The sequence below is a fragment of the Podarcis tiliguerta genome (genome assembly GCF_965153285.1).
Source record: "Podarcis tiliguerta genome assembly, chromosome: 14".
Classification (NCBI taxonomy): domain Eukaryota; kingdom Metazoa; phylum Chordata; class Lepidosauria; order Squamata; family Lacertidae; genus Podarcis; species Podarcis tiliguerta.
In genome coordinates this window covers 38,698,507-38,721,912 of record NC_139547.1, presented here as the reverse complement: position 1 = coordinate 38,721,912, position 23,406 = coordinate 38,698,507, and the positions used below count along the sequence as shown (strand labels likewise).

General features: G+C 43.9%; 1 protein-coding gene across 4 annotated transcripts in view; it reads left to right on the top strand.

Moving 5' to 3' along the window:
- SNX29 (sorting nexin 29) overlaps window positions 1-23,406 on the top strand; it is a 222,063-nt gene that overhangs the window by 139,404 nt on the left and 59,253 nt on the right. For all 4 annotated transcript variants that reach the window (XM_083412536.1, XM_083412539.1, XM_083412538.1 and 1 more), the window contains 2 exons: window positions 200-340; window positions 21,896-22,035. In XM_083412536.1, the coding sequence (XP_083268662.1) occupies window positions 200-340; window positions 21,896-22,035 (281 nt within the window). The remainder of the gene's footprint in view (window positions 1-199; window positions 341-21,895; window positions 22,036-23,406) is intronic.

Below are 23,406 nucleotides of genomic sequence, written 5' to 3'. Positions count from 1 at the left end.
ACAGCACCACCTGCATGCATCCCTTTGAGCAAATGTAGGAAGAGGACTTTTGCTCTCACCTCTTCCCAAAAGCCAGTGTGGGAAAACAGGGTCCTGGGCCTGATGGACTTCTAGTCTGACCCATCAGGGCTCTTCTGACATTCTGCATGGCTATACCATTGATTTAAAATGGATTTATTTCACAATCTACTTCCGACAGGTATATATAAGGATAAAAGATGATGAGTGGAATGTCTATCGAAGATACACGGAGTTCAGAGTCCTTCATCACAAGTTGCAGGCAAAATACCACCAAGTGAGAAGTTTTAACTTTCCACCGAAAAAGGCCATTGGGAACAAGGTAAGTGCGAATGAAAACGATGTGGACGCCTTGAGATGCAAAACACATTTGCAAAGCAGGGCATTTATTTATTATTTACTGTTAATCGTAGTGTTAGGAAATGCACAAATGTCTTTATGTCCATCAAAGCTTTGAGACAATGAGCAAAGGAATACATGCTTGCCCAAATGGGTCAAGGAATTATCCGAGTTTTAAAAAAAAGTTTTGCAAGATAAGAATTGGAACTATATCACATGGTCACACTGCATGTAAGTTTAGGGGGAGGTTAGGGAGGAGGAGGAATGAAGAAGGAAATGAAGCACCTAATATATATTCAGCACTGTAACCAACGTTGGTAAATTAGAGGATATTAAGCCCCAGGAGAGGCTGGCTGGATTCTGCCCCAGGAAGGAAGCAGCTGTGAGACTGGGGGGAAGTAGAGGCAAGGTGACTGTGTATCAAGGGTTCACATATGTGGCTGGGCACTCACTCATAGGTCAGTACTGAGTACAGTTACACCTCGGGTTATGAACGCTGTGGGTTGCTTGTTTTCGGGTTATGGACCATGCCGAACCCAGAAGTACCGGAACAGGTTACTTCCGGGTTTGAGCACTCGGCATGCGCAGAAGCACCGAATCATGTCACGCGCATGCGCAGACCCGGCGTTACGGGTTGTGAACGTGCCTCCCGCACGGATCACATGCGCAACCCGAGGTTCCACTGTGTAGGCTTTCTATGGTAGAGTTCTTCAACTTTGGGTCCCCAGACTGTTTTGGACCACAACTCCCATCAACCCTGACCATTGGCTAGGCTCGCTGAGGGTGCTGGGAGTTGTGGTCCAACCACTGCTGGGAACCCGAAGTTGAAAAATCCTGGTCTAGCCTCTAGAGGACTTGTGGATGCTACTTAACTGGGTTTCCTCACTGAACAATTTTTATCACCTCCCCAACATTTCCAAATCATTGGATGGTGGCCTGGAATGGGTTTGCAAATACCAGTGATGGGTTGTCTGAAGCATGTCCTTGCCCCTGCACCCCTAAATGACTCATAAATTTTGTCTGGGCTTGGCAGCTAGCTCAGATATGAGCTTGCTTACCAACCTTGACTTCTGACTGAAGTGGAGGGGCGAGGGTTCTTGACTGGGCAACAACACAGCTCCAATGCAACTGTGCAGAAGGAAGGACTCCTCCCTATTGTGCCAAACCTTAGAGAGGCTGGAAAAAACAGAGCATTTCAGATCTTTCTGGTGTCTAAGAGATTCCTGTCTCTTCTCCAAGCTCAGGAGAAGGACAGGGTCTATTCCACATTAGCAGAACACTGGTTCTTGTCCTTTAAAAAATGTGACTTAAAAAATGGAACTTTCATAATTTAAGTGGTGTGTAAGTATGATCATGAGTTGATAGTAAACCAAGTTTTACTCAGAGTAGACCTGTTAAAATTAACAGAACAGTAATCTTTTCCACAACTGGTTTTGCCCAAGAAATAAGAAACACATTAGCATTAACTGCAGCCATAAAATCCTAGTTTGTCTACATCTAATGGTAGTCCCCCCCCCAAAAAAAAGTAATTTAAAGCAAAACACACACGTGTGTGTGTTTAAAGATTTTGTTCTGTGTTGTAAGGTGGTCCTTCATTGTCTCTTTAAAAGTTCTGATGCTCTTCACAACTTTCCATTCAGATTTTTTCGTTGCATCTTTTCACATGTCTTTAGTAGACTTTTACCGGCACTTCTCTGAAGATCATTTGTATCATTTTTCTTTGCCATTGAAGGACGTGTACTTTTTGCTTTTGAGTGTCTGGTTGAAAAAGTCAAAATTCACACTCATAATCCAGTGCAAAATAAGATGTTAAAAATCCACACCTTAAAAAAAGCTGACAGTTACCTCAGAGGCAGAATCACCCTTGTCGACATCCTTGTCGCTCCCTTTTCGCACACTAGCAGTGATGCTGTTTCGTTTGGGCTGAATAAGAGAACACCACTCCCCTTAGCTGAACCTTGGCTACTGTCATGATCGCAGCTAGAGTAATCTGAACATTTATATTATCCAGAAGAGTTTGCAAGGTGTTCTAGAAGACATCTTCTTGAAATTAATTGAGTAGTCTGGCACGATGCCGGGTACAATCCATCTCCATCCCTTGAAGGCGATGGCAGAATGCCCAGGAAGTAGTTCACCATCCTGTCCTTCTGTGAAATAAAGTGTATTCAGAGCGATGCTGGGAATTTACAAGAATTGCCAATGTGTCTTGTGTTTTTTCCTAGAGCTGTGGTGAACTTTTCTTGGAATGCAGTTTTCTGAGTGGATCTGAGAGAGTTCTGTTTCTTGTCCTTCTTGGGATTTTCTCCGAATAGTCTCTACCATTTGGGGAGAGAACTGGCACACTTACTCAGCCGATTTACACTGGGAGGGAGGGCCTTACAAAATGGCGGCCAGGTTGCCAACGCAGTGGACGCTGCCACTGGTAGCGGCAACCAAGGCAAAGGACAAACTTGGAGGGTGGGGGAAAGGGAAACTGTGGCAGTGCCCATGGTGGACCCCATCCCCCCAAAAATGTGGGATATCTTATTCTCTTGTTGGATATATTTGGTGAAATTATCCTCCCAGTTTCTCTGCTTGCGGAAGGTTTTGATCGGTCATGGACGATACGGCTGTCAACAACTCTCAACTCTGAATATTATGTTCTCGCTCCACTGTCAGAGGCAGTATGCACCTGAATTACAAGTGGGTAGAGTACTCAGGTCTTGCAGATTCCCATAGGCATCTTGTTGCCCAGCATGAGAAAAGGATGTTATACTAGATGTGGCCCATTTAACTGTGGTTAGACTCTTTTTTTGAGCCCACAGTATGTTTCGTTTTATAGTATGAGTTTCGTTTTATCATTGATACTGCTGATATTTTACTGTTGTGTTCTGTGGTTTGTAGTGACACGATTTGTCTCTTTTTATATAAACCGCTCCGAAGCCACTTGCGACAAAAAGTGGTATATAAGAACTAGCAATTCTTGTTGTTGTTATTGTCATTATTACTACCGTATTTATGTGAATCTAATGCACCATCGAATCTAATGTGCACCTCAGTTTTCAAAACCTTGAAACCAAAAAAGTATTTGCTGGCAAATGTAAATGTGCCATCAAATCTAATGCGCACCCTAATTTTTGTGACGTAATTTGGCCAAAAAAGAGAGGCAGCAATGCTTCTGAGTATCAGTTGCTGGAAACCACAGGAGCAGAGAGTGCTCTTGCGTTCGAATCCTGCTTGCTGGTTTCCCACAGGCATCGGTTCAGTGAGTGTGAGGACAGGATACTGGACTAGATGGGCCTTGGCCTCATCCAGCAGGCTCTTTTTGCATTCCTATGGGGGGAAATAGGAATGTGCCTATATACTGCAAGTGTGTGAAGAGTACAGCAGTACCGTATCTCCTCCTGAATAACCTCTTCAGGGATGCCTCATGCATTTTGCTTTGGATTCTGTCAGTGTGGCCTCTGATTCGATTCTTGCTCTTTCATCCATAACTGAGGGGGCGTAGAAGTTAGTAAAGATTGAACATTGGGTCTTTTCATCTTGGAGATTAGGATGCATTTGCCATTGCTGCTGTGAGTCCTGCTACTCTGAAGTCCTGCTTTGGGGAGATAATCCAAAATAACATCTTGTATATATATTTACACATATCTGTTGTTCCATCTGACTGTAGGACAGGAAAGCGGTATTATTTCGCCCTGCGCATTTCTGTATGTTTCTCCGCAATGGAGAAGAGGAAAGAAAACAAATGCCTATAACTTTTGTCTTATTAACGTTTTATTTAATATGAGAAACTAGTGCTGTAGTGGAGACGAAATGAAGAGGAGTGCAGCTCCAGTATGTTTTTGTGGCATCATTTGCCAGAGCTTTGGTAACTAACGAATCCTTCTTGCTCTGGTGAGTGAATGAGGTGATAAGGAGGCTTTCAAGTTTGTTTGTAACAGATTAGCATAGGAGAAAGGGGGAGGGAATAATCAGGCAGAGCCTAGATGCATATTTTCTTTTCTTTGATGGGGTTTTCCTGTTCACCTCTAGCAAATTAAGCAGTAACGCTTCTTTGTAAGACTATTTACACTTCCAATTAAAAGTCAAAGGCTGAACTTCAGGTGCCTGGATATCTTTTGTTTAAAGCTTGGTGTGTTTTACAAGTCGAACCAACAGGCAGTCAGAAGTGCTGGATTCAGTGGAGCCTACTCCCAGGAAGCTATGCATAGGATTGCAGTTAAGGTAAAGGTAAAGGTACCCCTGCCCATACGGGCCAGTCTTGACAGACTCTAGGGTTGTGCGCCCATCTCACTCAAGAGGCCGGGAGCCAGCGCTGTCCAGAGACACTTCCGGGTCACGTGGCCAGCGTGACATCACTGCTCTGGCGAGCCAGCGCAGCACACGGAAACGCCGTTCACCTTCCCGCTGGTAAGCGGTCCCTATTTATCTACTTGCACCCGGGAGTGCTTTCGAACTGCTAGGTTGGCAGGTGCTGGGACCGAACAACGGGAGTGCACCCCACCACGGGGATTCGAACCGCCAACCTTTCGATCGGCAAGCCCTAGGCGCTGAGGCTTTTACCCACAGCGCCACCTGCGTCCCTGGATTGCAGTTACCCTGATCCTAATAAATGGGGTATTGTGCTATGTACTCCCAATCCTTAAGGTGTGGGTTGTGTGTGTGTAGACAGAGAAGAGAATGAGATAGGTGTGTTTGTGTGTTTGTGTTTGTGTTTGTGTTTGTGTTTGTGTTTGTGTTTGTGTGTGTGTGTGTGACAAATTAGCATGGAAGAAATCACAAAATCAGGAAAATAGTCATATATAGTCAACACAGCTGCCTGCATTAAAATAACAATAATTCCTTGGTCAAGGAAGTGGCTTGGGAACTGTCATGATGAGTTCCTGCACTTCAAAATGACGACGCAGCATGTAATATGAACAGAAATATAAACATTAAACAAAATGAAATAATGCATCCCTCATTTTTATTTTTATTTCATTTTGTTTAATGCTTAGAATTCTGTTCATATTACATGCTGCGTCGTAAGCCGCCCTGTACTCTCAAGGAAAGGATGGGATATAAAATAATAATAAATAATAATCCTCAATAGCCTTTTAAATGTCGAGAAATGTTGTGGGTATCAGCAAGCAGAGCCAATTACCATGGATGATGGGCGTTAAGAGTTCAGCAACATTGGGGGGGGGCAAAGGTACCCCACACCTGGCATATAGGAACTTAGGAAGCTGCCTTATATACCAGGTCAGGCTATTGATGCCCCTAAGGCCTGGGGGCCGGATCCGGCTCAATCGCCTTCTAAATCTGGCCCAGAATCAGCGTGTTTTTACATGAGTAGAATGTGTGCTTTTATTTAAAAAGCATCTCTGGGTTATTTGTGGGGCATAGGAATTCGTTCACCCTCCCCCAATTATAGTCCGGGCCCCCCCACAAGGTCTAAGGGACAGTGGACTGGCCCCCTGCTGAAAAAGTTTGCTGACCCCTGCTCTAGCCCCATACCATCTTGTAATGTGTCTGGCAGCTGCTCTCCAAGGCCTCAAGCAGAGCCTCTTTCTCATTACCTGCTTGCTACCTCCTGATCCTTTTAACTGCAGATGCCAGGGATTACTCAGAGGAAGTGTGGCTTGCAAAGCAAGGGCCATTCCGCTGAGCTCTAGTCCTTCCCCATTTAATTAGATGGCACCTTTTCGCTCTCGTAACAGCAGATTTTAAATCCCCGTCAGACTCTGCTCCAGAGCTGGGGTGAATTATACAGGTAGCTGTGGCACAGACTGTTCCAGTTAAATTAAGCTGGCCTGGAAGCTAGGCACACTGTGCTTTTAAAATCCATGAGGTAAACATGGATGAATATACTTTTGTTTCTGATATTGCCGGTTCTCTTCTCTCCCATCATTTCTTCCAGGAATGCCAGTAGAGTTTTAAATCCCAGAGCACGCAATCTGAGCGTTTGTGTGTGGGAGAGATATGAAATCCTGTATTTGGCTAAGAAAGCTAAGAAAGAGTGTCGATAGTTGCTGCCGTCATATTATCTGAATTACAAGTGAGTGGCTTGTTCTTTAGTAGCTGCTGATAGAAACTATCTAGACTGCACAAGCAGAGTTGAGAGATGTGTCGCTCAGCTTTAAGGATGTGTCAAAACAGAAGCGGATCTTCATCTTTTAATGATGGTGTGTATTTGATTCTGTAGAAAGAGAATAAAATCAGAGTTAGACCAAATGTTGGCCTACATGCAGGACATCTGTTTGCTCTCTGGTCCGACTTTCAGGATTTCAGGTAGACACAGTTTTCAAGCAAAAAAAGAGAGTGACTTCTCTTTGGCTCAGAGTTTCCAAGTGAGAGAATTGCAGAGAGCTAAGGTTATTCCCCTATCCAGAAAACATTTCCTTGGCAGAGTAGACCATGTCTCTCATTTTTGCTCCATAATCCAGCTGTCTGGCTTGAAGTCAGTCTCAATGAAGTGTGTGTAATAGGTTCTGACCATCTAGCCTCGACAAGTACTCGGGTGGCTTCATTCTGTGCTACCTGAAGTTTTGGGGTTCTGTTTATTTTTATTTGTTAATCTCGTATGTGTGTGCCTAATTTTTTGGGGGTGCTGAGATTTCTTAGGAGACTCTTATTCCCCTCACAGAGCTACAGTTCCCAGAGTGGTTTAACAATCCCTCCATCTTCCCACAGAACTCTGGGAATTGTAGCTCTGGGAGAATAATAAGAGTCTCCTAATAAGTCTTAGCACTCTTAACAAACTACAGTTCCCAAGATTCTCTGGAGGAAACCATGAATGTTTAAAGTGGCATATTGCTTTAAATATTAGGTGGGACTATTCAAGTCCTCTTCTTCTTTCCTACCCCCCTAATTTTATTAATTTAATTCTTCAGTTAATAGTAGAAAAAAATCTTACTTTATATACTTAAACCTGGAGGGGGAGACAAATCAATTTTAATAAATTTAAAATATGAAGCATTCACTTACATTTTGTCAAAGCATCTTAAAACGTGTAATTGGTTCACCTCCGCATTTGCTTTGGAACCCACTTCAAAGGCAGTCTCGCGAAGGGTGCATCGCCATAGCCTAGCCTGCATGACTGAAGCCATGCCTGCTTTCTCTATCTATGCTATACTTCAGTTTGGTTTCCCCTTCCTAGTTTTGCATGATTGTGGGGTAGAAAACCTTTAAATAAATACAGGGGAGGGGGATGAGTGAAACAACCTAGGTATGTAGAAGGGAAAGCTTTCAAGGATTAGAGGTTCTTTATATCTATATCTATATCTATATCTATCTATCTATCATCTATCTATCTATCTATCTATCTAATTACTATTCATTAAATTTGTAGACCACCCTTCATCACATGGCAGTTCACAACATAAATATGGAGATCTGGGAAAGGCATTGCTGTAGAGACAGGGAAGAGAGGCTGTTTTAGCAGAGGCATTCTGAATTGATTCGAAAAACAGAGATGTAACTTGAAGGACAGCCAAGCAAGATGCACAACTTCAGTTGGCCCTCAGAGTGCATCTATGTAACTGTTTTTCATGCGGGCGAAATAGTCTTTATTATTGCATCCCTCTAAAATTCATGCCTCATCTAAATCTCGTTAACATATTTTCAAATTAATGCATTTGATCGTTTGCCAAATGTCTGCCATTTGTAGACAACGGTATCAAAATTTATGCGGCCAGTTCTGCCACATAACTGCGCAAATAGCCCCATTCACATTTCCGCAGGTGTCATGTCTGGCCCATCAGCGCCGAAGACATGAATCGATTAGTTGCGGACTCTTTAAGAAAGACATAAAATAGCCATTATGTTTCATGTCCTATCAAGTCACAGTTAACGAGTATTAATGGAAGCAATTTAGGCTTAAGAATGATCTGATATTTTAAGGAGGCAATTCTACATTGGAGAGGACATTTTCACTTATTGAGTATGTGCCTATTTATTTATTTGTATTTAAAAGTAAGAGAAAAGGATATGGGCACCAGGAAGAGGTTATTTTTATAGGAGCTGCCTATGAAGTCTGTTATCAAAGGCCCCCGGTTAAAGTAACTTTCGGGTTGCAAACAAAAGCATGTGCAGAAGCGCTCTATTACGCCGTGCGCATGTGCAGAAGTGGCGCCTCATGTTGCAGACTTTTCGGGGTACGTCCGGACCCCCGGAATGAATTAAGTTCATATCTGGAGGGTCCACTGTAGTAACCAAAGGTATTAAATGCAACTGGGGCAAACTGTTTTTGCAGAATTTATATTCCATGCCATGGACTAGCTGGATGCAGAGGGAGTGGTGGGGAGGCACCAGCTGGGCAACCCCCAAGGGGACCCCCAGGGGAAGAAAGCTCAGAGCCAGGGGACTGGTGGGGGGACGACGATAAGTGGTCAGGGGAAGAAGAGAGAGCAGACTGGGAGGAGGAGGAAGTGTTGGAAGCTGAAGAGGCAACAGGGTTTAGTGAGCAGGAAGGGGCTGGGGCAGAGAGCAGTGCAGATTTGGAGGCTGGAGGGGAGTGGGGCCAAGAGACAGAGATGAGTCTCACCCTCCTGTTTCGACCAGCTCCCCTACCTCCCAGAACACACAAAGAAGTGAAGATGGCAGAACAATGAGAGGCAAGCCAAAGGAGCCTCAGGTTGCTGGGGAAGGAACTGTGGGAGGAGCCTTAGAGAAGGCTGGGAGCTTCAGACTCATTGGGGCAAGCCCTACGGAGAAGTGTTGTTGGGATCGCTAGGCCTGTTCTGTTTTGGTTTCTCAGAATAATTGCTGACCTACTCCTGACTCTGCCTCCTGCCACCCACCCTTCAATGAATTCTTCGATGTTGGCTTATAGTGCGTCTGACCATTGGTCCACCTAGCCTAGTATTGTTGCTACAGGGAAAAGCAGTACAGTAGTACCTCTGGTTAAGTACTTAATTCATTCCAGAGGTCCATTCTTAACTTGGAACTGTTCTTAACCTGAAGCACAACTTTAGCTAATGGGGCCTCCTGCTGCTGCCGCGCCACTGCTGCACAATTTATGTTCTCATCCTGAAGCAAAGTTCTTAACCTGAAGCAGAATTTATGGGTTAACGAAGTCTGTAACCAGAAGCATATGTAAGCTGAAGTGTATGTAACCAGAGGTACCACTGTAGCTCTGTGGCAGAGCAACTTGGACATCCCAGGTTCAGCCCCCAACGTTTCCAGGGAGAGACCCCCGTCTGAAACCCCAGAGAGTCTCTGCCAGCCACTATAAATAGTGAGCAAGATAGACCAGTGGACTGACTCAGTATACGGCAGCTTCTTGTGTTCCTATGCCATCTCTGACTGGCAGCACCTTCTCAGATTCATCTATCTGGAGATGCTGGCGATCAAACGTGGGGCCTTCTGCATATAAAGCAGGCATAGGCAAACTTGGTCCTCCAGATGTTTTGGGACTACAACTCCCATCATCCCTAGCCATAGCTGTCAACTTTCCCCTTTTCTTGCAAGGAATCCTATTCGGAATAAGGGAATTTCCCTTTAAAAAAGGGAAACGTTGACAGCTATGTCCCTAGCTAATAGGACCAGTGGTCAGGGAAGATGGAAATTGTAGTCCCAAAACATCTGGAGGGCCAAGTTTGCCTATGCCCTGATATAATGCATGTGCTCTAACGCTGTTTTGATGCTCCATGTAGTTCTCATCACTTCAATTATTGCCTTTAAAAAATAAACAAAGGGGGGAGGGAAGCATGCAGTTGTGTACTGAAAAATCACCAGACTTCGTGTGCTGCAGAGTCACTTCCCTAGGTAGCATTTGAAACAGTCTCCTGCTGTTGGCATGTGTGAATCAGGCCTGAGAGATGCAACTTGCAAGGCAGGAATGGAAGGAGACTTCTGGGCAAGCAGTCCATGAAGAGGACCTTGACATGGTTGAGGAGGAGTGAAGCAGCTCAGTGAGTACATTGAAAAAGGAGCAGGTAATCGGATCATTGTGTACAGAAGAGAGAGCATGGACGGAGGTGTAATGGAAGATGGAAGGGAGGGTGTAGTCAAAGGTGACTCCAAGGTTGTGTGGAGAAATGACAAAAGCATTTCCCCCGCCAGCAACAGATAGTTTCGGAAGTGAGAGAGAATTTGCTGGCAAGATTAACAGCTCCGTCTAGCATATCTCATTGGAGACAGACATCTTGTCAGCAAGACAAGACTTCTGGAATTGGATTGAAAGATGTAGAACAGCAGGCTTGGGTGTCATCAATGATGACTGCAGAAACTGTGAATGTGATAATCTTCCTTGACTCTTATTAAGATTGGGTTGCTAGATACTCCTTCGGGGGGGATAGACTAAGGGTATATGATCTATTTCTTGGATGATTCTGTTCCATTTTAGGCCCCATCTGCACTATATGTTTAAAGCAGTATCATATCACTTTAAATATTCATGGCTGCCCCCAAAGAATTCTGGGGACTGTAGTAGCCAAGAGTTGTTAGGAGAACCCTATTCTCACAGAGACAGGGTGGTGTAGTGCTTAATGCTTAGTGTTAGGCGAGAACCTGGCAGACCAGGGTTCGAATCCCCACTCAGCCAAGAAACTTGGTGGGTTAGCGTAACTGCCTTTCAGCCTAACCAACCTCACAGCATTGTTGTGGGGATTAAATGAAGAGGGGGAGAATCATGTATATCACCTCAGTTGGAGGGGGGGGGAAGAGATGGGATATAAATGCAATAAATAAAATTTTATAAATTGAAGAAATTCCCAGCGGGGCTTAATAATAAACCCATCTTTTGAAGAAACTCTGGGATTTGTAGCTCTGTGAGAGGAATAAAGGTAAAGGTACCCCTGCCCGTACGGGCCAGTCTTGACAGACTCTAGGGTTGTGCGCCCATCTCACTCTAGGCCAGCGCTGTCCGGAGACACTTCCGGGTCACGTGGCCAGCATGACATCGCTGCTCTGGCGAGCCAGAGCCGCACACGGAAACGCCGTTTACCTTCCCGCTAGTAAGCGGTCCCTATTTATCTACTTGCACCCGGGGGTGCTTTCGAACTGCTAGGTTGGCAGGCGCTGGGACCGAACAACGGGAGCGCACCCCGCCGCGGGGATTCGAACCGCCGACCTTTCGATCGGCAAGCCCTAGGCGCTGAGGCTTTTACCCACAGCGCCACCCGCGTCCCGCGTGAGAGGAATAGGGGTCTCTTAACAACTCTCAACACCCTTAACAAACTATAGACCCCAGGATTCTTTGGGCAAAGCAAGTGACCATTTTAAGTGGTAATAAAGTGCTTTAAATGCAGATTGGACCTAATTCTTAGTGCAGTGACACACACAAGAACTCCACCCCCCACTTCTGTCTAGATAGGGCTAATATGATAAACTGATTTGAGTTGTAATGTGATGCATGTTTTTGTAGATTACATAGCAATTTGCAAACTCAAAAAACAAATTGACTCCAGTTACACAGTGCTGGTTATCTCTCAGCCTTAATGCTTAAGCCTTCTTTTGTTAGGAAAATGCATCAGTGACTTAAATCTCTGAAACTAATGGGAGCAAAATGATTCTAATAAATTTTTAAATATATAGCTTGGAGACGATTTCCCAAAAGTGCATTCCAAATAACGTGCAGCGATATTTTTTAAACATGTCATTCTGAATGCAATTTAGCTTTGGCTTGCATACCTGTTTAAATAAGAGCAGCAAAGTACTTGAAAATCTTGTCACATTTATTGACTTAGTTACTTTCTCCTAGAATCTTCTTGTGCTCACAAGGCAAGGAGAATAAAATAAATAAATGTTAAGCCTGCTTCGAGACACTTCATAACTCTTTCAAGTGAAGTTTGTTGCTGATGTGGTTGTCTGGATATTCTGTTTGGAAATAAAATGTTTGCTAAAATACACAAGTTTGTGAAGTGCTACAAGATTGTCTTGTCATTAACAGTGCATTGTGGGAAATAAAAATGGCGGCTCCACCATACCCAGCCAGGGCAGGTGTCAGTGGTGGAGAGGTTTTCCAGGTCAGGAGCATCCCAGACTTTTGGGATTTCAGGACCGAAACCTGAGACATAGAAATGGCCCACAGTGGTGCATACCCTCCAACATTTCTCTGATGAAAACAGGGACGTTCCATTCCATAATGATAATTTTACTATTTATACCCTACACATCTTTCTGGGTTGTCCCAGCTACTCGGGGCAGCTTCCAACATATATAGAAACATAATAAAACATTTAAAAAACCTTCCCTATACAGGATTGCCTTCAGACAGCTTGGATAACTGCATACTCTCCAACATTTCTCCAATGAAAATAGAGACAGTCTAAGGAAAAGGGGGACATTCCACGATCAAATTAGAAATCGGGACGGCTTCTCTAAATAAGGGACATCCCTAGAAAATAGGGACCCTTGGAGGGTCTGGTGGTGTAATTAACTATGATACGTTAAACATTAACTACAGTCACTGAGAGCATATCATTCAAATAAAAAACACAGTCTAACGACTGAGTACATAGGTCACTGGTTGGACATTAAGATAGAAAGCTAAATGGAGTGTTCATTCCTTCTCACCTGCTTTGGGAAGACACTCCTTCTGTTGGGAAGGGTTTCGGCATTAGACACTGGCGTGTCATAATCCAGTGGTCTTCATGTAGTTCATAGCTCTGTTACCTTGTGAAAAATAACTTCTGTAATTGTCAGAGATCAAATGAAACACAAGTTGTGAAAGAATTTTAAGAATATTTTTTTGATCTGTCCTAAAATCATGGTTGGAAGATTTTAAGCTGCGCAAATAAACCACTAAGGATGATATTTAATTCTTACTCAGTGTAAACCCACTGAATAATAACAATATATTTATTTATACCTTGCCTTTTTCCCTCACAAGAAAATGAACAAGACTAAGTTAAATCCGTTAATTTCTCCACTTAACTGTTCTTAATTTTTAAAATGGTTGTAACCTGTCCTGGGACCTGCTAGTGAAAGGTAATAAATTTAACAATAATGATAATTTTTCAAATCTGGAACCTCTGTTTTTGTGCCCACCTTCCAGTTGTTTATTTGAACGTGACACCAGGTAAAATAGCTTTAGCCGAAAGCAAACTTTGGGCTTACTTTGAAACACACACTTCGAGCTTTATGTCAGCTTAGATGCCTTTAAAAGAGGATTAAACAAATTCATGGAGGATAAGGCTGTCAGTGGTTACCAGCCACAATGACTATGCTTTCCCCCCATAGTCAGAGTCAGCAATGCTTCCGAATACCAGTTGCTGGAAACCATAGGAGGAGAGAGTGGTGTTAGGTTTGGGTCCTGCCTGCAGATTTCCCACAGGCATCTGGTTGGCCACTGTGAGAACAGGACGCTGGACTAGATGAGTCACTGGCCTGATGCAACAGGCTCTTCTCATGTTCTTGTGTCAGAGGGACATGGCAGGCTTCAAGCTGGTGTGTGTGTGTGTGTGTTTATTTATTGACCTCAAACTACAGGGCAGTAGCACCCCACCAGGCTGGTGCAAAAGTGTAATACAGTGGTACCTCGGGTTACAGATGCTTCAGGTTACAGACGCTTCAGGTTACAGACTCCGCTAACCCAGAAATAGTACCTCAGGTTAAGAACTTTGCTTCAGGATGAGAACAGAAATCACGCGGTGGCAGTGGGAGGCCCCATTAGCTAAAGTGGTACCTCAGGTTAAGAACAGTTTCAGGTTAAGAACGGACCTCCATAACAAATTAAGTTCTTAACCAGAGGTACCACTGTACTATGGTTAACAGTGCTTCCCTCTCTGTCTCTGCTGTGTCAGACCACAACTTGGGTTAGCGGGATTTGGGATTGCCATGGGTATTTTTAAGGACATGTGAAATCACTGGGGCACGGGGCCTGGAGAGAGGAAGGTTATGATTTCAGGTCAAAGCTTAAGCAAGGGAGGCAAGTTGAAGTACATTGTGTGAAGTATTTATAGCATTGATAAAAGAAATTCGAGGTGGGATAGTATGCTCTCTGTTGCTGTTGTAGCAGTCACTTGAGAACAAGAAAATGAGTGAGATGTTTTCAAAGGGCAGCTGAAATCACCTTGAGCTTTTGAAGCATGGAGGGGCGGGGAATTCCTGTATGTTTCTGCAATTTTCTGAAAATTACAAATTAAGATTCACGGCCTTTTTATATGCAGCCTTTCTGCAAAGGCACTTAAGGTACTCTTCACTTTAAAAGGACACACACACGCACTGTAATTAAGTGTCTGTCTGCCTGAGCACATGGGTCTTCTTAGCTCCGTAGTAGATCATCCATCTTGGATGCTGGATGTCCCAGGTTCAGTTCCCAGCATTTCCAGGTATGGCTGGGAAAATCCTGTATCTGAAAACCTGAAGAGGAACTACCAGTCAGTGTACTTAGCTAGACAGACCAAAGGTTTGATGTGGTATAAGGCATTTTCATAGGTTCCTATATCCCTAGTTCCTAGGAAGGGGCAGAAAGAGCTGCTCCTGTAGGACTCCCATTCATCACTGACCCTCAGAGGCTTCCCCATTCCTGTGAATACTTATTTGCTTGCCCTCTTCTTCTGGGTCCAGTCTATGCAGCCACCCAAAGGGAGAGTGAAAGGCAAGCAAATGGTGACGCTCCCATCTCCCAACTCTTGTCATTGTTCACTTGCTTGGATAGGAAATGACAGCAAATAGCTGTCCCGTTGTGGTAGGTAAGTAAAGTTGCTTGTTGTTGGCATGCATCTGTTTCGAGAAACAATGGAGTGCGTCTCAAGGGGGTGAAGGCAAACCACGACATTGGTGCTGACCTTTAAAGCCCTAAACAGCCTCGGTCCTGTATACCTGAAGGAGCGTCTCCACCCCCATTGTTCAGCCCGGACACTGAGGTCCACCGCTGAGGGCCTTCTGGCAGTTCCCTCATTACGAGAAGTGAGGTTACAGGGAACCAGACAGAGGGCTTTCTTGGTAGTGGTGCCCGCCCTGTGGAATGCCCTCCCATCAGATGTGAAGGAAATAAGCAGCTATCTTATCTTTAAAAGACATCTGAAGGCAGCCCTGTTTAGGGAAGGTTTTAATATTTAATGCTGTATTGTTTTTAACACTCAATTGGGAGCCGCCCAGAGTGGCTGGGGAAACTCAGCCAGATGGGCGGGGTATAAATAGTAAGTTATTATTATTATTATTAGCACCAAAGTGACCTCCCCAAGGCGCAAGTCTGGGCAGTGTGTATGGTTGTTCTGGGCTGCCCAGACGAAAAGACTGCAAATCTTGACCTCACTGATGTGTGTCATGGACCAGGAATGAGCTGCACCTGCTGAACAGCAGCCTGAAGGTGGAGAAGGCTGAAGCCAGGTGGTTCTCATCAGTGCCTCCTCCTCTGTGTCCTTGAAGGCTGATCAGCTGCAGGTGGAGTCACTCTGCCTTCAGGCTGCTGTTGAGCAGGCGAAGCCCACGACACGCTGATTCAAAGGAAAAGCAGAACAATACATTCGGCACCTGCTTGGCTTCAGGAGTTGCTGGAAGCGGATGGCGTCCATGGCACCATCCAACCGTCTTAGGGACTCCACTCCAGATTTGTGCAGAGTTTGCTCCTGAGCTTTCCAAACTTTTCATGTTGGTGACAACACTTTTTAGTCATGCATCATTTCACAACACAGTGCTTTCCTTCTCCTAGATGGGCCACCTTCCCAGGTTGACGAGCCCCACCTGCCTCTCACTTCCCTCTACAGCAGGCATAGGCAAACTCAGCCATCCAGATGTTTTGGGACTACAACTCCCATCATCCCTGACCACTGGTCCTGTTAGCTAGGGATGATGGGAGTTGTAGTCCCAAAACATCTGGAGGACCAAGTTTGCCTATGCCTGCTCTATAGCATGTGCAGAAACTGCCTTCTTGAACACTGAACTCAGTATTGGTCTTGTCTGCTCAATCCATCGGAGCCTGTCTTCACATGCAAAGTGTGTCCCTAACTCACTGATAGTTTGAGACCCATTGGCTACCCTCACCTGGTTTAGCTGGCTAGTGGAAGCCGTTCCAGGGTGTGGCTGCTGTCACATTCTGACAGTTTCTAGGAGCCACCGTTGAGAGCTGAATGCAAGGTGGAGATGTGTTAAATTATGCTCATAGAGCTAACTTGATAAGTTTAAAGTCAGAGCAGCCCTCTTCGGTTGTATTTTTTTAAAAAAGAAAAAAAGAATGGACTAGACATGTTTCCACAGTATGCTCTGACTTCACTGAGTTTGAGTCCTAATCCATCTTCTGGTATAAAAAAATGAAAGTGCTCCCTTAGCTCTTCTTCCCTAAGACTGCCCTCCTTAGCAGCTTGTTTTGCCAGGCTGAACAGCAAATGATTGCATTAGAGCAGAGTGTAGCTTTTGGTCCTCAGCGGCATGCAGTAATCAGGGTGTCCATGTTGCAAAATAAAATAAAAAATGTCTTTTTAATGATCTATTTAGCTGGCTGGATAACACAGAGAATCATGCTGCTTATAGTATCCTGTGGAAGGGACAGTATTCGGAACATCTTCGATGAAACACCTCAGCCCATGTTAACCATCTGTCAGGCAATAATGTTGGTTTAAGACCAGCTGTGATTCGCAAAACCTCAAATTCCTGATGGAACTTTGCTCTCCTGTTTTGGTTTTGAGTTTCTCAATCAGAATTTGCTACTGGGCTTCCTTTCCCGCAAGTTGCAAAAAAAGAAAAATGTGCCACAAAGAAAATATCTGTATCCACAGATAAAGGTTTAGTGTGCTCTTGTAGCTGAATGATGTTGTAGTGTTCAGAAGTGGCAAACTAAGGCCCGGGGGCCAGATCCGGCCCAATCGCCTTCTCAATGAGAGCCAGCTTGGTGTAGTGGTTAAGAGCGGTAGTCTCGTAATCTGGTGAACCGGGTTCGCTTCCCCGCTCCTCCACATGCAGCTGCTGGGTGACCTTGGGCTAGTCACACTTCTCTGAAGTCTCTCAGCCTCACTCACCTCACAGAGTGTTTGTTGTGGGGGAGGAAGGGAAAGGAGAATGTTAGCCGCTTTGAGACTCCTTAAAGGGAGTGAATGGCGGGATATCAAATCCAAACTCTTCTTCTCTTCTTCTTCTTCAATCCAGCCCGTGGACGGTCCGGGAATCAGTGTGTTTTTACATGAGTAGAATGTGTCCTTTTATTTAAAATGCATCTCTGGGTTATTTGTAGGGCATAGGAATTCGTTCATATTTCCCCCCAAAATGTAGTCCAGCCCACCACAAGGTCTGAGGGACAGTGGACTGGCCCCCTGCTGAAAAAGTTTGCTGACCCCTGCTATAGATGGAGTAATCTTCTTGGATGGAGCTGCAGCTTTCCGCCCTGGACTCCATTAAAGAGAAGCTGCAGACGGAAGTGTCTTCATGATGGTGCCATTCTGCCTGTGGAGCACACTCCCTAAGGACCTTTGCCCATTTGCCATCAATACAAGTTTAGAAACTGTAGCTAAACAAAGGTGTTTCAGATAATTTGTTCTCGGATTACGCTGCAAATAATGAATTTTAAAAATAATTTCCCAGGTGGAGATCTTTTCAAGTCATGGTTCCTGTTAACTTTCTGATGAATTTGCATAAGAATCCCCAAATAGTGATTTTTGCAAGATCATTAAGTAGGTCCATAAAGGTTTCCTCTTCATTGAGCATCCATATCTCCTGTGAGAGTTTTTAAGCCGACAAAAACAAGAGTTTGTAATGTATTTTACCAATTAGTCAGTACTTATTGGTCTCTTTAGAACAATTACCAGTTTGATTCTTCAAATTTGAGACATGGATGTTTTTTCCAAAATACAAGCATAGATGCAAACCTACTTGGCTATACAGTATTTTCTGACTTGCCTATTTTTATTTTTTGCACTCTTAAGTGTTGCAATGAAAGAAGAGATCAGTTAAGCAGCACTAAGCTCCAGAGATTTGTGTCGTGAACCAATGTCTGACTGAGTTGCTTTGGATTAAATGGAACTTTCTTTGGGCCAATTTCTGCTGCGAGCTCTTGCACTAATAAATGCATAGTGTTGTGTGTTAGGGTCACATTAAAAACCCTGACCTCATCAGCAAACACAAGCAAAGGGAATTGGATACCTGGGTGAAAAAGGGAATGTGATGGGTCATGATTAAGAACATAAAAGGAGTCTTGATGGATCAGGCCCATCTAGTCCATCATTCTGCTCTCAGAGTGGCCAACCAGATATCTCTGGAAAACAAGCAAGCACTCTTTGGGGAGCAAATTCCATAGTTCAGTTATGCACTGCATGAATAAGTCTTTTCTTGTACCTGTCCTGAATTTTCCATCATTCACTTTTCACTGAACCTCCTAAGTTCTAGTGTTCTGAGGTGAGGGAGAAATATTTGCTTCTATCCTTTTTCTCCACACCAGGATGTCTTGCACACAGTCCTAATGACTTTCTGGCATTGTCTGTGTTCAGACAATCAAATTTTGCTTCAAAACGGCAGCCATAAAAAATACCCGTAGTGTAAATATTTGGGTAGCGCTACCATTATCTGTATTTCTGCTACCCAAATTACAAGACTGCTTGAATTAACCAGGTCTGTATTTACCTGTGATGGCTGAGTGAAGAGCACGGGATGGGATGTTGAGCCATTTTCTAGAACCTCGCCTATTTCACGTGGATACTGCAAATCCTGCTTTGTCTCCAGTCATAAGATGCCGATCTTTTTGTTTGTTCAGAGATGTGGTGGCAAAGGAGTCTCTGGTTCAAATATTGCTTTTGCTGTGAACCAAAAAATAAATACTGACTAATACAAATAACATAATAATAAACAATAGTGTCAGGACTCTTAATGGCCATTGCTGGGGGAAGAAAAGTTGGAGCAGTGGTGGATCCCGGGGCCACGCTGCCCTAATAATACTCATCAGCCTGACAAGGTTGCTGTAAGGATTTCTGAGAGCACGCATAGACATCTCTTTAGTGGGATAAATATGTAGTCTTGTGAGATTTAAACTCTGGTAAGGACTCTGTGGGTCTAATGCAAATGCACAGCATTCGTTGAAGTGCCGTATTTTGAATGAGGCAGTGAGTCTACTTTTTTTTTTTTTTAAAGCGGAAAGCTACTAGTTTTATTGAATTGGAATATAATTGTTGATTAACAAATGTAACTTTCTATATGGAAAATGTAACTTTCTATGTGGAAAATAATATCACAAAAAGTGAGGTCTTGAATACTGAGACTTATGAGGAATGCTTGAGGGAGCTGAGGATGTTTATCACAAAGAAGAGTGCATGGAGATATGATAGGCATCTTCAAATATCTAAAGGGATGTCACATGGAAGATGTGATTTCTCCTGCTCCACAGGATAGAACTCCAACCAATGGCTCCAAGTTACAAGAAAGGAGATTCTGACTAAGCATCAGGCAGATGAATGTAATGTAGTTCTAAGGAAGGGCAATCTCTTCCAAAATGAGTTGCCCATTCTCATACTTGGACATCCCAGTAGTACTTCCGTGGAACTGAATAGGGTTCTGAATAGGCTGTGGAAAAAAGCATACTGTTAGGTTGAAATGAGCATTTAATGTTTTAATCCTTTCATTTACTTCTACTGGCGGGGAGTGCTGGTCAATGCCCATTGAATGTTTCCTGTCCACCCACCTTCCTCTGGAGTAGGTGACTATATAATTGGCAAGTCTCTCATTCATATATATATATATATATATATATGCGCAGTAGCAGGTGGAGAGTCAGATTATGAACTGCTAAACTCCATTAAGTGACTACCAAATCTCTTTGGCGTTTTCCATTCCGGGCTTCCATCCAGATTTGTTTGTTTCTAATGTGTTGTTGACTGGGAGACCCTAGGTGCTGAATTGGAAGAGACCCAAATGAGCTATGCTGCTACTGCTGCTGTTTGTGCAGATGTAAATATAATCCTTGGCTGGTTCTCTTGGTTCTTACAAAAATAATAATGGTGAAAACTGATTTTCAAGAGAGAAAGCGGGGGGGGGGGGGGGGAGAAGGGTTGTCTGAAGGGTCTTGTTCAATGTTTCTTGATTGTGCTTTCCCCCTCTAAATCCAGAATCACAGGTTCTGGGTCTCCCCGCACCTAACCAGAAATGCAATGAAGTCTGCTCCCTCTTCTTCTCCTTCCCTGACTGTTGTCGGCAGAGGAGTCTATTGTGGCCTTAATACAGGATCAAGTGGCAACCATCCCAACTGCACCCTAGTCATAGTTGCACATGTCTTTCTTTAGGTGTGGCTAAGCTGTGGACCACATTATCCAGCATCCCAATAGGTTTTTTGTGCCCTCCTTAAAAAAAAAAAGATCTGCTGCTCACATAGGTCTCCCAGCATGATACTGTGAAAAGGTTTTTTTGTGGACCCCAAGACACCCCATAATTGTTTTAAAAGTAAAGGTTTGGCCATGCTGTCTGTTGGTCTGTTTGCCTGTCTGTCTGTCTGTCTCTCTCTCTCTCTCTCTCTCTCTCTCACACACACACAGGGCGGGGGGCATGTGTCAATAAGGCCCTTGCCCCAGAAAAGTTTAGCTACCCCTGCTTTAGTTTACATTGTGTCTGGATGTATTGCAATGTGCTTTATGTGGAGCTTCCTTTGAAAAGTATCCAGAATCTTCCACTGGTCCAGAATGGGACATCTAAGATAATGGCAGAATCTGACTCTTGGAACCAAATGATGCCATTAATAGAACACTTCCACTGGCTTCCACTGGGAGCAATTCAGAGTGCTGTCTGTTAGCTTTACAGGGCTCTGAATGGCTTCAGGTTCAGGATATCTAAAGGGCCAACTCCTCCTGTATGAACCTACCCAGCTGTGAGATCCAGTGGAAAAGCTCTCTCGTTCTCCCCTCCCCTTTTCCCCCAGCCCTTCAGTCACTGAGGTGTGGCTTGCAGGAATGTCTGAGATAGCCTTCCCTGAGTCTGCACCTAGGCTGTGACGCTCCCTACCTGAGGAAGCTCATCCCGCTGCCTCCCTTTGGTCTCTTGCCGCTTCATTGAGATGTTTCTTAGGCAGATCTTCATTTTGATGAGCTGAAAAAAATGACCTTTGTATCGAAGGAATGTTTTTTGTATCGATTCCTCGGATTTCATTTTCATTTGATGTGCTGTCATATGTCTCTGAAATCTCTTCTAATATTTTCCCCTGCAATGTGCGTGTTCTTGTATTTAGAATGTTTTAAGCTTCCTTGAACATCCTTATTTTTTAAGGAAAGGTCGTGGTTTTAATAACCAATCAATAGGATGTTTGCTAGTAATCCTGAAGGCAGCTTCTGAATTCCACTGCATTATTTGTACCAAAACGTTGTTTCGAGGCAAAATATATTTTATTTGCAAATACATTTAAACTGATACTAGATATAAGATCAGCTAGTCTATGACATCCTGAATGTCCTCCAGTCTACTCTTCAAACAGAAATTAACTTTAGGGACCAATTTCCATCTTCACATCAATGGTTCAGCTTTGAGGTTTGTTGGTGGTTGGATTATGGACCTTTTGGTGACGTTTCCATACTTTGGGTTATGCTGTCCATCTGCAGTACAGCTTGATTTTTATTTTTATTTTTTTAGGATGGGAACTCGATAATTACATTTTATATTTTTGCTTGGCACAAAAATTGAAGTCTGTGGCCTAATTCCATTTTCTCCTCCCTCCCACTCCCCTTAGGATGCAAAGTTTGTAGAAGAAAGGCGGAAACAGTTGCAGAATTACTTAAGGAATGTTATGAACAAAGTAATCCAGACTCTGCCAGAATTCGCTTCCAACCCTAAAAAAGAGACTCTTATCCAACTGATGCCCTTTTTTATGTAAGTAGCTTTCAAATGGATAGATACGCCTCAGTATGTTATTAAATAAATATACTGTATTTTCTTTCTCCTGTAACTTGAAAAATATTAACAGCGGCTGTCTTGAAATTTTTGCAATAACTGTGTGTGTGTGTTAGTAAGAATTGCCCATTAAATTCAAAAGGCTTGGTTGATTTTTATTTATTTTTAGAAAACTGAATCGTGAAATCACTCTTTTAAAAATTGAAAATGGACAACTTTGTGGCCGTTCATAGATCGAAATGAAAGAGGGAGAAAAATGCAGTTGGCTGTCCATTTATTGGATGATGGCGGGTGGTTACTGCCGTTCCATAACATGGTGGCATAAACGTTGGTGGAGTGGAGCAGGGACATAGGAGAGAACAGGTCTGGTTCTTTATTTACTGCAGGAGCAGTTTTGCCAGTGCTGCAAGACTGGGGGGGGGGGGGTTGGAGGAGAGACCTGGCACATGACCCCGTTGTTAGGTAAGCTGGGTCCAAGGTGATTTTGTGAACTTCATTGCTGATCATGGATGTAAACTCAGGTCTCCCCACCCCCCAGTCAGAAGTCACATCTACACCATGCATTGAAAGCATCCTGGGAACCGTAAGAAGCTGGGAATTGTAGCTCTGAGAAGGGCAAACTTCAGTCTCCAGGACCATTTGGAAGAAGGCTTGTGCTTTAAACATTTGGTATGGATGGAACCAAACTTCCAGCTGCTACACCACCCTTTTTTCGGCTCAGTATTCTGTAACTGAGAAAATACTCATATATTGGGCTTTCCTGGGGGGGGGGGTTGTTTTGGGGGGCAGCCACAACAAGTTCCTGGACTTCGACATTTCCCAGCGCACCACTGGGATGCAGATGTCCCGTTTCAGCTCTACCACCCATCATGAAATAATGAAATGATAAATGAAACAGGCCAAGAGATGGTGACTGGCCCAATGTCACCCAGTGAGCTTCATGGCTGAGTGGGGATTCGAATTCTGGTCTCCCAGGTCATGGTCCAAGAGTAACCATTATGCAACACTGGGTGGATGATAATCCCGGCATGACTGCACGCTTATGCCAACATTAACAGTAGCAGAAGTATTAGTAGTGATAAAATTGTTGCTGCTGTTATCTGCCGTTCTACTAAAACATTGGTAGACAAACTAAGGCCTGGGGGGCCGGATCCAGCCCAATCGCTTTCAAAATCTGGCCCATGGGCAGTCCAGGAATCAGCGTGTTTTTACATGAGTAGAATGTGTCTTTTTATTTTAAATGCATCTCTGGGTTATTTGTGGGGCATAGGAATTCGTTCATTTTTTTTCTTTTCAAAGTATACTCTGGCCCCCCACAAAGTCTGAGGGACAGTGGACCGGCCCCCTGCT